This window comes from Rhamphochromis longiceps, linkage group LG22 (genome assembly GCF_057381845.1).
Source record: "Rhamphochromis longiceps isolate RC_006_pf linkage group LG22, R_longiceps_female_GT1.1, whole genome shotgun sequence".
Taxonomy (NCBI): domain Eukaryota; kingdom Metazoa; phylum Chordata; class Actinopteri; order Cichliformes; family Cichlidae; genus Rhamphochromis; species Rhamphochromis longiceps.
In genome coordinates this window covers 16,980,690-16,994,658 of record NC_140577.1, presented here as the reverse complement: position 1 = coordinate 16,994,658, position 13,969 = coordinate 16,980,690, and the positions used below count along the sequence as shown (strand labels likewise).

General features: G+C 42.5%; 2 protein-coding genes across 5 annotated transcripts in view; both read right to left on the bottom strand.

Moving 5' to 3' along the window:
• The window catches only part of znf704 (zinc finger protein 704), a 74,113-nt gene extending 69,251 nt beyond the window's left edge, over window positions 1-4,862 (bottom strand). The window contains exon 1 of one of the 2 annotated variants that reach the window (XM_085397054.1): window positions 3,872-4,862. In XM_085397054.1, coding sequence (XP_085253180.1) covers window positions 3,872-4,132 — 261 coding nt within the window. In that variant the 5' untranslated portion in view covers window positions 4,133-4,862. The remainder of the gene's footprint in view (window positions 1-3,871) is intronic. The other variant, XM_085397053.1, reaches the window with a different exon arrangement.
• Window positions 4,863-6,720: 1,858 nt separating this feature from the next.
• The window catches only part of pag1 (phosphoprotein membrane anchor with glycosphingolipid microdomains 1), a 59,470-nt gene continuing 52,221 nt past the window's right edge, over window positions 6,721-13,969 (bottom strand). For all 3 annotated transcript variants that reach the window (XM_085395908.1, XM_085395910.1, XM_085395909.1), the window contains 2 exons: window positions 9,994-10,053; window positions 6,721-9,613 (listed from right to left, as the gene is read on the bottom strand). In XM_085395908.1, the coding sequence (XP_085252034.1) occupies window positions 9,278-9,613; window positions 9,994-10,053 (396 nt within the window). In that variant the 3' untranslated portion in view covers window positions 6,721-9,277. The remainder of the gene's footprint in view (window positions 9,614-9,993; window positions 10,054-13,969) is intronic.

Sequence of the window (13,969 nt, the reverse complement as noted above, 5' to 3'; positions counted from 1 at the left end):
CTATTAAAAATAGTTCTGATAAAGACAGTTAATGGCTTACTCATAATCTCAGTTTTTCCAATATGGCATTCCTGGACTGAACCACATCCTGACCACAAGTTTTAAAAAAAATGCAAACAAACATTGGCTTTTTTTAAAACACAATTTCATTCAAAAAAAGTGCAGCAATATATTTTTTGGATGTTTTAAATATTAAATTAAGGGGGAAAAGTGTATCATCCTCATACAAAAATATCCTGGCACATGGCAATAACATCACTTTTTTTTTTTTTAATTAAAATTAACTTACAATATGAATACTTTGTCAAAATGACCCTTTGGCATGGTGCCTGGTGAGTCAATCTAATCAGGCTGGGCCAAATATCCTGAGCATAACATGTGCCAAACTGTGGGCTATAGCTGCCTGTAGGGTGTTATGTACAAATTGAAAAATCTACATTTTAATTACACAGCCCAAGGTTTCTAACTAATTTAAAAATAAAAGACAGATTTAAATGACTGTGTTTAGTTTGATTATTTTAGCTGGGCTCCAAATGATCTCAGCTGGATGCACTGTATACATTAAGGTTTAGTGAGTGGATGAAGTTATCACCTTTTTTATCCTTTTACTTATGATGTACTGGTTCCTTGACTTGAGAACATGTCGGTAACGCACAATAGCTTTAGCAGCTAAGGATGTTTGCTGGTGTCATCTTCTTTTATATTCAGAGTATTACTGACACACACAATAGACTGTGTATGAAAAATGAAAGTCGCTTCAAGGTCTGAAAAGGGAAGCCAATGCAGAAGAGTCTAACCAATACGGGATTTTTAAGACCAATTTCGACAGACATTTGGTGATTAAAAAAAATCGTATATTCTGATATTGCCAATATTTTTTTCTTTCAGACACACGAGACATACACAGATTTCTCTAATATTTGTAACATGTATTTACTCGTGTACACTCTGACCGACTCCACTCAGGTCAGCTGGTTGTTGTGTAGGTAGCTTCCAAACCCGGTTTCGGAACAGAAAAATTGTGGAGTGCCCTCTGGTGGACAAACTATGCATCATCAACAATCATAACATCAGTGAAGGGCTCTTTCTCTGATTTCTTTTTCTTTTTTTTCCATCTGTCTTTATAAACGTCAATACCAACAGTTCAATAGATAACTAATAATGGCTGAAAATATCGGCCCACCGATAAATCGGTCGGGCTCCACTTAAGCCTGCATTCTTTTCAATGGCCAGCAGGCTGCAAATTTTTCAAACTCTATAACTGCCCCAATGTGTGATCTCATTAACAGTTTCTTAATGAGTTTATGAGCTCCATCACTACTTTTAAAATCATACTGAATACATTAGTGTCAAAAAAAGAGGCTAAAACCAACTCACTGTGTACCTGTCGATCACAAGTTGTAAACCAGTGAGTGTGTGGTGTCCCTGAGTCCACTTCTGATTGGTTACATCTTAATACCAAGATGATACTGGTAAAAATACTCAGCTCGAAGCTTCACAGCAGAACTTCACTAACCCGCCATTGCCATCTTAAATAGTCTATAAAATGGACACAGCTGGAGAGTCTTATCAGTATAACAAGTGGATGTAACACCTTGTAGACATAGTCCATAGTCTAGTATGGTCAATGTCAAACACTCAGAAGCAAATGATGGTAAATGAGCCTTTATGTACAAATTATTATTATTAGTAATACTTTTTTTGTAGATAGGTTACCACATATATATATATATATATATATATATATATAAACTCATAACCTTCCTTCACCCTCAAAGGATTACTCATCCATTTCCACATGGGTGCCAGCATCCAGACTGACTGTAGTTCCTGCTGATGTTGCTCAGCGAACCAATAAGCTCAGCCAGCGACGGGCCCGCCTGAGATCACCGCCTTAGAACAAAGAGTCACAGCCTCTGTCAACAAGCTTGCTTCATTGACTCCCGCATCGGTGTGCAACAAACACAAACAACGACAGCTCCGGCCCAACAAGAAGTGAGTGAGATCTCTTTGTTAGCAGCTGGAGAAATCACCGTAACTTAGTTCTCACACAACATACATTTGCACAAAACAGCAAGTCAACAAGTGGCATCGCGCCCCCCCACTCCCGCCCCATGCAAAACAGGGACCATTCGTTCGCCATTCTGGGCACAGAGCCAAGCATCCAGATTCTTTGGAGCACGCCACCCGTTGCCAACCTGGGGGCGCCCACTTTGTCGGCCGTACAGCTGCTGCTGTTCAAACGGGGTGGCATGCTCTCACAAACAGCTCCTGTTCCAGGATTTAAAGCAGTCACATCTCACTCGTTAAAGATCCAAAACACACAACAGATGAAAATCACATTTATATTAGCGCCCTAATGCACACAAAAAGCAACACAGATGCACATGTGAATGCATACACACACAGACACACACGCACATACAGAGCATACCCCTCCTCCTCATTTTATGGCTTGTTTTCGACATCAGCGGGAATTGAGTCGTGCTGAAAGAGAATTGACCATTGTGCTGACAGGAATACGTTCTCACCCTCAGCTGCACTTCTCCAGCCTGCGCTGGGGACTGTAACAGAATTGTGCAACAGCTTTTGTGTTGATCACTGCATGCACAACTGCAAAACGGGAGACCTAAGTTCACACTGCATTTCCCATCACTCACAGATCTAACAAGTCCCCCCGAAGAGCGGGTTTATCTTTGGGAAGATCTGGCATCTGTTTGTAACGATTTAAATAACAGTTTACGAGATTTATGTGCATTTTCAGGCAGAAGAGTACAATTTACTGCTGCAGGAACTGTGACAGATCCACAAACTGTGGCTCAACATTTCAGCTTTGGTCATAGAAATAAGACTGAAGATTACAGCCTGCAAGTTTCTGCATCAACAACATGAAAACACACACACAAGAAATGCAATCAAAATCACAGCATCAAAAAAAGTTGTTATTCAGCCACAAGCATTCCTCAGTCACTCCCTCGCTATAAAAAGGATGAACACAATACCCCACACACACACACTTCCCCTATGTTAGAAACAGTGTGCTCATCCAAGAGCTGAATTGGCCTTTTCTTCCTCGCACAATCTTTATTTGGGGCCACGTGACAGAAAAGCATTCAAGTTGGATTGCAAGGCAATCAGATCATCGCTTGTTAGGCCTACATCAGGACTGCAGATTTGGACACCGTCACAACTTACTATCTTGACTCTAATGCAACAAGAAGTGCGCGTGATCTCTTTTATAATAGCTCTTAAAACAATAACACCCTTGAGCAGAATGAGTGCACACAGAGACGATCGATTTTAAACTGTGTAACATGCATTAATATATGAATGAGAGAAAAATAAACAACAACAAAAAAAACCTAAATGTAATTAAGTCTTTAACCAAATGTGCAATTAAATGCCGGTTGCGCAGAATTATCTGTAAGAAATGTCACATTCACATACATATATGTATAAAATATAAGGCGGCGAGCATGCAAAAACCTTTAAATCTTTACATTTACATCAATCTAAAACGCTGCAGTCAGAGCGTGTTTGTTTGCCTCATCTTACCCACCCACTAGCCCACATAAACATTGCGCAGGCCCCATCAAGCCCTTTGTCCTATATATCTGATGTCGCCAAATGTCATGACAGTCCGTTATATGCTTCAATATGCAAACGACTCATTATAGCAATAACAGCATAATGCATTTTTTAAAATCCCAGCCGGTTAAATCGAGAGATTTAACCGGCTGGACTCTCGTTCCCGCCGCCGCGGGGCGGCGGTGACACCGTTAAATCCGCTCCGTGCAGGAAGCGGTTAAACGCTGCAAAACACCGCACAACAACAACAGTGAAGCGTCGCCTGCCGGTCGGACCCACGTACCTTCAGGCTGGACTTGAGTGGTCCTTTGGCTGCGGTGTGGTTGAAGCCCGAGGCTATCTCCTCCTCGGAGAACTCCTTGAGGCTCCCGTCTTGCATGAGCACGGTGTAGACGCTTCGCCGGGCTCCCGCAGCCGACAAGTCTCTGTTTTCCTGCTTGACAGCCTGGACCACTCCTGTCACCGGGGCACCGTCCCCCGTCGGACTCGGCGCATAAACGCGGCTGCCGAGGACCGAGCGCTTCACCAGGCGCCTCGCGTGCATCTCTAAAAACTGTTTCACTGTATTCAAAGCCGGCGAGCCGGTAAAATTAAATCATTAAGCGTCGAATTATAGCCGGTAAACAGCGTCGTGAAAAACACAAAACTGCAGCGGGTAGACTACGCGCTCCAACAGCCCTGACAAAATGTTAGAAAGGGGCAACATACTCGGAGGAGGGGGAAACTCCAAACAGCGTCCGGAATGCACCGCGCACAAGCACCCCGTTAAAAAAGAAACAAGAAACCGACCAGCTCTGAATTAGTAGCCGACGACTACGATTCATTCGCCGCTAAACAACCTCTACATCCAACCGGCTACCAATCTTCCTCCGTTCGACCTGTTTGTTTTCCTCTCTGCTCCCTGCGAGCTGAAGGGGCGGCGGGAAAACGCGGACTAATCGCCGTAGTCGTGAGCCGAGGCGACACTTATACACGATTATGTAAAAATGGTGGCTAATACAGGGCAAACAGCTTGAGCATAGAGGCACGGGAGCCAGCACGTCGAATTTTTCCGCCCCACACGGCTCTGTACCCCGACACCTCGCCGTATGTGTTACAAAAGATTGAAATTTGACCGTTAACCGGCTCCGGTTCCAACTACTGCCGCATCCAGTCCGCCGTCACCTCAGACCGAGCGGGGACTCTACCGGCGGAATGCTGCCTGTAAACATGTGCGGTCCGGCGGCCACGGCGGTCTCTAATTGGTCGGCGCTGCACACGCCTCCACAAGCCCCCACCGCTCCCCTTCTCCGAAAGAAGGTAATGCAACCGGGGAGGATGCTCCATTGAAAACAATGACGCAAGGAGAGATTGGAAGCGAGAAGGGAGGGGGTTATGGCAGAGGGAAGAAAGGAAAAAGGCGGGAATTTAGGCTGTGGAAGAGAGAAGATTTGGACCAGGCAGCAAAGCTTCATGCTTTAACCTACTTGTACAGCCTACTTTTCAGGTGCCGTGGGACCTCTGAATTACTATGATCTGGTTAAAAATAAATAAATAAAATGAGCTGAACTGGTCTGCGTTTTTGCTTATAAAAACAACAGGTTATTTCCCTTTTTTTAACATGCCAGTTTTGTTCTGGTAAAACTGGTTGTCGAACATAAGGTCCGGGGACCATAATCGCCCTGGCAAAGACTTTAACCGGTCCCACAGTTTTATAACAAATAAAGGAGGGTATAACTTTGGACTCTTAAATATATTTTCACAACTTTTACTGCTGTTTTGTTTTTTATAGATGGATAGATAGATACAATTGCATTGTTTTTTATCATTTTTCATCTTTATACCAGCACAGTGGATTTTACACCAAGTGCAAACTTTCACTTTGAATTCAAGGGGTTGCATTCATACAGTCATTTTCATACAGATGCTCAAAAGTAATTGGAGAGTTAACCAAAGGACGATGATGTGGCTACTGATAGAAGTAGCAGGATAAACAGCAGGATGTGAAGTGTACAGGGCTACACTCTCCGGATAATGTCTCAAAGCATGCTGCAAAAGCAACCCAAAAGTTTCTCAAATCAAAGAAATTGGATATTTTTCAATTGCCAGGTCAGTCACCTAATCCCAGCCCAATAGAGCATGCTTTTCAGTCCCTGAAGAAAAAACTGAAACCAGAGAGAACCCCACAAACAAGCAAAGAGGCAATACAAATAAAAAAATGTGCTGCTGTATACTAATGGACCTAATTGTACAGAACATCGTAGAGCAGGGATGTCAAACTCATTTTACATACTGGATCATATAAAGCCCATTGTCATCTTAATTGGGCCTGACCAGTGAAATTTGCTTTTTAGTCAGTGCAAAGAAGTTGATTAAAATGATTAAAATATAGTTAAAAAGATGTCCAATAGGCCAGATTGGAGGCTTTGTTGGTCAATTCTGACCCCTGGGCCTTATTTTTGACAACCCTGCAATTGAGCCTGAAAAGGAGGGAAAGGAGTAGAAGAAGCAGAAAGACACAAAGAACCGAAAGGGGAGCAGAGGAGGACAGGAGGGAGACAACAACAGGTGTGAGGACCCTTCGATTAAACAGCATTATCCTTATAGGAAGAAGGAAAAAAAATACTTTACATACTTAGGGATGAATTTATATCATCATAAATACATTTTAATTTTCCAAGGATAGACAGCGCCCTCCATAACGTTTTAGAACTGTAAGAAAAAAGTCAGCAGGGTCTTATTAAACACTTGTGCCCAGGGGTCTCTAACTTGATGACCGGGGTAGTCCCCTTCCTTCAAATAATCTTAAAGCCGCCTCAGAGGGCTGTTAACTCTCATATAGCTGGCATCACGTACTAAATGAGACATTTAAAAGTGTGATTTCACAAGCTATCGCTCTCTGAGAACCAAAAAAGTCCCGGGATAAATCTCTCTCTTTTGAAAAGAAAGTTCAGTTTGATAAATCAAGTGTGCCAGCACGCTGATTCATCGTAATTATCACCCAGCGTGGCAGAGAAAATACACCAAAGAATGTTATCACAGAAACAAATGACCTAATTAATGTCAAACGTTAATGTTTTTGGAAACTCTTACCCAGCGTACAATCCTTCTACAAGACATCGCCCCAGAGAATTAAAAGACAAAATGGCACCATTTATTATACTTATATATTTAATAGAACAATTCATGTCATAAAATATTTACATGCACAGAATGGAAATTGGACAGAGTGGAGTGACAGATGTGGCTATAACCGCCAAACCAGGCTTTGCCCTTTAATCAAAGGCGGGTGTCACCATAGAGTTGTCTGATGGTCGTGAGCGGGAGGAGGGGGAGGAGAAGGGAGGGGGCGGGGGGCAAATCATCTCATTTAGTGAGGGTGCTTCTCCACTCCCCCCCAATCCCTATAAGGAAATAGGTGTTTATCTGACCAACAGCTTGAGAGAATAATCTTTTGGTGCAAGTAAGCATCTTTTAGCGGTGTGTTTAAGTTTTGTCCTGATTAGATTTGGCACCAACACCCCCCCCAACTTTGGCAGATCTTCCTTCCTAGTGAAAAAGAAAACAACAAAACTGATAATTAAAGATGTTTTTCTCATAAAATACTGGGAGGTGGGTGTGTGGGGGGGGGAGTGGCATTTAAAATCCTCTTTCACAGTAGCAACACTGGGAGATACAACAGCACTTCAAATGTATATAATTTATTAATCCGATAGCAGTCAGAGCAGGCCGTATGAAACCACGGGCGAGCTCCAGCATGTCTAATGAAACCACGGGCGAGCTCCAGCATGTCTAATGAAACACAAACCCGATGCTGGAGATACTGTAACGCTGTAATATTCTGATGTGGGTGGAAACAGATGACACCGATTTTTCTGCTAAGAGGTTACATACTGTAGCAATGATAAAAATAATAATGATGACAAAAAAAAGATATTTACAGCACAAAGCAGAGGCAGTATTCATTTAAAAATAAACAGTAACGAGGCAATTTCTTTTTTGTGTTTAATAAAAGTACCACAGGTTTCTTAATATGCATGTACCAAAGGGAGCTGTACCATATGTCTGGCATTTCAATGGATATTCTCAGATATGAAACGCCATCAACTTTGAGTTAAAATAACATGAAAACATGGTTGAAGTTGTTTTTTTTTTCTTAAAACAAGTCATACAATCAGTGCTTTTAATCTTATTTTAAAACTATATGACTCTGGACATTGTACAAATAAGTAAAAGCTCACATTAAATTTTCCAGCGAGTAACAGTTGATTAAAATACTCCTCTAACTACAAGCCTCGATTGGCACTGTCGTCAGTTCAAGCTACACAGAGACAGGCATGGTTTCCTGTATTTAAAAGAAAAAAAGAAGCGCTAGATGTTGAAAAGTGTGCAGCGATGTTAACTGCTTTCGATAATCTGTACTTGTGCTTTAATGCCGACAGAAGACTGTACCAAGAATAGACTCGAGGAAACATACGAAGTACAATAATACAAGCTCGTCGCGTCATTTCATCACAATATGTCATCTGAACTTGTTTGACCAAAGTGTGCAAAATGACAATATACACTGACACATTCATTTTTCTTTCTTTCTTTCATTTGTTTGTTGTTTTTTTAAAAACAATGAACTCTTTAAATGCTCTGGGGGGAACACGTACCTAACTGCCACAATCCTCGCAACTCATTTTCATTTAGTATCTCAGTAAAAACGCTAGAAATTTAATTTTTTTTATAAATGCCTATTCGCTTTTTTCTCTCACAGACATACTTTAACATTTCACAATTACACAACAATAATCGTCTTCAAATAAATATGAAATTCACAAAAAAAACCCTTTGACATCGACTGTAGCTCTTCTAAAAGAACAACAACAAAAAAAAGCTTTAAAAACGTGTTGCGACACTTCCCTTCTTCCTTCACTCCTCGTTTTCCGTTTTTTTTGGCTCGCCACAGATGACTAGCGTCAACCTGCGACACGCTAAGCCCACACACATGCGCCGTGTAGTCTGAGCAATGACACGTGTGCGCGGCAGGGAATTCATCAGCTGTGTTAAATGGTGAAAATCTACTGAATGCAACCTCTGTCTCTGCTAACCGTTTGGCAGCAAAACTGAGAGGGGTGGGAGAAACCTCATTTCTTGTGGAGAATGCACAGTGGAGGTGTTGCCGACCTGACAGGAAAAAAGCCTAAAAATACACCACCTGACACCTCAATAAAACATGACACTGAGTCACTCGGAAGAAACTAGAAAGACTAGCAGCTGCAGAGAGAGCACACAAATAATATAACCTTCACGTGTGTAAGTGCATGAATTTCACCATCACTTTATGGCACTGAATTACTTTTTTCTTTTTCTTAGATAGTGTCGTTAGCTAACTATTAAAATGCTGCATGAGTGTTGCGATTGGATATTTATTTGGTAGTTTAACTATTGAATATTTTTCTTCCACAATCAAGTGTTGTTAAGGCCCACCAGTACCGATGACATTCACCATGACTGATGAACTAAAGGAGTCAAGTTTGGATATGATAAACCGTACCCAGGCTATAAGGAGGATGCTCGTGCACGGCTGGGTGGATGCTGCGGCGAGCTGTTTTCTGTTCACAAGTCATGCGCCCAAAGCATCCTTGATAGCAAGCTTAAAGCACTGCAGCGAAGTCTGTTAGATGCATCCAGGCGATACGAGGAGGGGAGCGGGGACGATGACTTAAAGGCGGGACATTTCTGGGCCCAGACCCAGCTCTCCGACGCTTTCATAGTCGGGCTCCGCCTTGCCCACGTCTGACCCCTCGGCTCGGTGCTCGTCCTCTGAGCTATTAGTCTTTGGGATGCGGATGGTTTCGTAGCCTGGGTCTGTGCTGTCGGCGGGGCCGGGCTCATCGGGTTGGCTGTAGATATCTCGAACGGTGGCGTAGAGGTCACCGGAGGAGGAGGCCGGGACCAGACCTTTAATCTCCGCTATGCTGCTGTAGTCGTGCTCTTTGTCCTCCTCGTTAACAGCGTCGTCACAGTTTGTTTTGTTGACTGTGGAGTACACCGCTGACTGAAAGGCACAGAGAGAGAGAGAGAAAGACAAAAATGACACAAACCGTTAACCACAATCGTGTTGTTTTTCTTCTTCTTCTTTAGTTGGGTTATTACTCATCTAATATCGCCAAAAAAGCTGCACGTCAAAAACGGCACAACAGTGGAGATAATAAGATTGTTAAAACACTGACGCATTCATACTCAAGGACCCCTGCTACGTCCCCCCCCCCCCCCTCCCCAAGCACATTGTGTGATGTTATCTGACTATTTTTCCACTGTGTTCTATTTTTTTTTTTCTTGGGTGCTCGGAGCATTTGCATTCGCACAGCAGAGGAGCTGCTGTCTCGGGACCGGAGACGTCAGTTTTGGGAATAAGGGAGTTTAACACACACTTACCTCATTGTCTGACAGAACGTGGTTGTCGAACTTCAGTGCAGGAGACGGAGGGGAGTGTAACTGGAGGAGAAAAGAACAAAAAAAACAAAAAGAACATTTAGATATGGGAGTCGGTGTATAAAAGGAAAAGAGTGAGGTTTTAAAAGCTTCCACGGTTGCTTAAATCACCCAACAGCGTCCGATAAAAGAATCTGAAGGTATGTTACACATTTTCATTTTCAGGAATTTAGATGTAAAAAAAACCTCTTTTTAATATATATCAAAGCAAGGCAAACCCAATACAGCAAACAGAGCTGATCCAAACGCCTTTGAAGGAATTAAATGAAGACATAGTGGACTTCATATCGAGCTTTATTATTAAAACATGCTGGCAAACAGTACCCAGCAGAAAAGCACCATGAGTATGAAAGAACGCCTGGTAGCTGATCGATAGTGAAATTCTAAAGTGTTCCCAGCAGTGGGAGGAAAACACGCTCTGCATTTTCGCTTTAAACAGTCGAGCACGCGAAGCTACAGCTCGCAACAGGCACTCGTTCATTAAAAAAATTAATAAATAATGGAGTGAAAGTCGGTAGGCAGCGACGGAGAATGCAATGCTTTTGTGCAGTCTCTGTCCACTCCGTCTTATGATCAATGAGAGGGCCATTAATCAAAAAAGCACATCTGACAGCAGCACAAAACACCTCAGGAGCCTAATAAGAATCTCAATAACCCCGCCAGCACTGACTAAAGAGTTTATGTCTAGTGGAAAATAAGGGAAAATATTGTTAGGTTTTTTTAAATTCAGATGTAGTCCTTGGACAATCCAAGGTTAACGGTAATACACTTAAAAAGAAAAAGGGGAAATGTGCTCCCTGCTGAGGCACAGCACTCGATGCCTCACGCGAGCTACAACGTTAGGTACTGAATGAAAACCTGTGCTCGGAGCCCATCCATCAAACTGTCCACCGCAGCTGTACAGCCGAGTATCTTCATGCAGACACATGTTTCTCCAGCGTTTTCTCCAAGCACTTAAATCAATATGATGACTTTATGGTTAATGCATGTTTGGAGACATGATTACTTTTATAGATCCAACATACACTCGTGATGCAGCTGACGCCTTTTACGTTTCACTTTAATTAGCCAACCAATTAGGCAGAATGCCCCCAGAGGAGTGTTTGCACGAAACAAGGACGTAGGTGACATGACCCAGACACCGCACCTCCAAGTTTGTTAATCTAATGTGAAGCTCGCCTCAAGTATTATTGCAAATTAGAGTGGAATTTTTCATTTAGTCGGACGCGCATCAAGCATCTAAACTGCAGATGGGTGTTAAAATTTGAGTCGTAAAAACTCAATTGTGTCCGCGTGAAACATTTCTTTTATTAAACGAAGAACCGCGACAGGACGGGTGCTTGTTTTGTGTCGATACACATCAGGACATTACGTCTGACAGATTAATATTTTGCTGTGTTGCAGTAAGGTGGTATGCTTATGTCTGTGGGTATAAGGGAGGATTATGGGAGCTTGTTTATGTGCACGTAGGTGACACAGTGATATACGGGGCAACAGGTTTGACTGTAAGCTGATTATAGCTGTCTCAGAGGATGGGCGAGTCAGGTGTCAGTGTGTCCGTCACAGTGACGCGCATGTTAAGACACATATATATTATATGAGCATGAATAGACCAGTTCAGGGTGTTGGAGCTGCATGTAGTTGGTCAAGTACATACGGTTAGGTTTTGCCTCTGTGAACAGTTGAGATATAATTTGAAGGAAGACTTTCAGCTTCAATTTAAGGGGTTCAGCAAAAGAAATGCATTAAATGCAGGCCTTTTTATTTCTGCAGCCACCTGTAGTTGCAACTTGTTTGTGGGTCTTTCTGCCTTCAGTAACTTAGAAGCTGCTTTAGTGGGCAGGAAATCAGGTGACTGACTTCAAGAGTATCACATTTCTTTGAGAAACTTTTGGGTTGCTTTTTCACTTCACTTTGAATCATTATCCATTTTTGCAGTGACGCATGTTCCAATCAGTTTAGCAGCATTTGTCTGAATCTGATAAGGGAGTATAGCCCTGTACACTTCACAATTCATCCTGCTGCTTCTATCAGCGTTCACATCATCAATAAACACCAGTATCCCAGTTTTACATGCTCATACCATAACATTGTCTGCAGCATGTTTGTTCATCTCTATTTGGTCCTAAGAATTTTTTAGTGCGGGCAAAGTCTAAGCTGGACTTCATGTTCTTGAGTGTAACCAGTGGTTTGCACCTCTTTTAAGCTCTCTCTGTTTCTCCATACCTTGTAGACCAGGGGTGTCAAACACGATGCCCGGGGATTAGAATCAGATTCCATTCCAGCCTACTGGATGTAAAGAAGGGAATAAATTTGGACGTTTAACTGCATTTTCAAAGTTTACAGCTTTATCTCGACTGATAAAGAGAACCCCCATGGCCATTCATGCTTACACCAAAGTAATTAGACCTCATTTTGACAGTTCCATTGAACAGCTATGCTAACACTTTGAGAAGAACCTTCACACAACACTGAAAATGCTTCAGTTGAGCCTTTGAAAATGGGGTACTATGTACAAAAATGGCTAAAATTCCTAAAAAGTTAATGCAATAATTTTGTGAGACCACTTCAATTAAAGCTGAAAGTCTGCACTTCAATCACATCTTGACTGTTTGATGTTCACCACCAACTGCGATGGCGTACAGCCGAAAACTTGTAAACTACATTAAGACTAATATATATTCTCTCCCATGCCACAAAAGCCATCAATAGTGATTCTCTTTAGCAACAGCTCAGCAGTGCTGACACGCCACATATCACAGTTCACCTGGACCGTGCCCCCCCAATGTATACCCCGGCAGCCCAGAGGCTGGGTCAAATTCATTTCCTGCACCTTGCATGAAAAGCCTGCAGGCGACACACAAGCAAATGATTGCAAACAAGTGTTAGTGCTGTTTATGGCAGTTCAATCACTGTTCAGTGCACACAATCACAGAAGCCGCGAAGAAAAGGTCACAAAGGCTGCGGACGTGTGTTTCAGTGTAGCTGCAGCAAATATTACAATAATAATAAGCAGGTGTGTGTGTGTATGGAAATTTACTGCATATAAGAAAAAAGTGCCACTGTGTGTGTGTGTGTGTGTGTGTGTGTGTGTGTGTGTGTGTGTGTGTGTGTGTGTGTGTGAGAGAGAGAGAGCAGCATTTACTGAGCTGCTACCTGGGGGGATTCCTTTCAGACATTTACATTCATGCACCTCTGAGATTGCCTGTGTGTGTGCGTAAGAGACAGAGATGGAGAGAGAGTTTCTATAGTCCATATCATCCATCATGAAGCCAGACTAACTGTCGTAGAGATGGTGGCCAGCTGGTGCTCACTAGGCGCGCGCATACTCACACACACTTGGTCAGACAAGACAAATCACAGACGACTCCTGGTCATACATGGGCGTAAACCACAGGGAGCCAAGAACATTCATGCTTAACCTTAAATACGCCCCAGGGTGTCTATGCGTAGCAGAATATATGTAAACACACACACATCATAAAACCTGCATATGTGTTTGGTGTGTGTGTGTGTGTTTAACTTGAGGGGATGGGGGAAACTAATATATATGCGGGTGGATGTTAAATTCTGTGTATTTTAAAAATGTGCAAGTGTGTGTGTGTGTGTGGGTGTATGGTTTCCAGAGCTGTGTGAAGATACATTTGGAATTTGCAAGATTAAGATTTTATCACAGATATGGGGGTTAGACGAGGCCATGCCTGCTGTCCAAACGAGCAGCAGTGATGAACTAATTGGCTACAAAAACACCAGAGACAAAGGAACAAAGACGTGTGAATAAAGTAAAAAGATACATCAACACAGAAAAGAGGGACCCAAACCTAAAGTTCAGAAAAATACAGAATAGTTCCGGTTTATAACAACATGGGTCTTCTTGTTGCTTAGTGCTGTTATTTGTATCAGTTGCAACAACTTACAA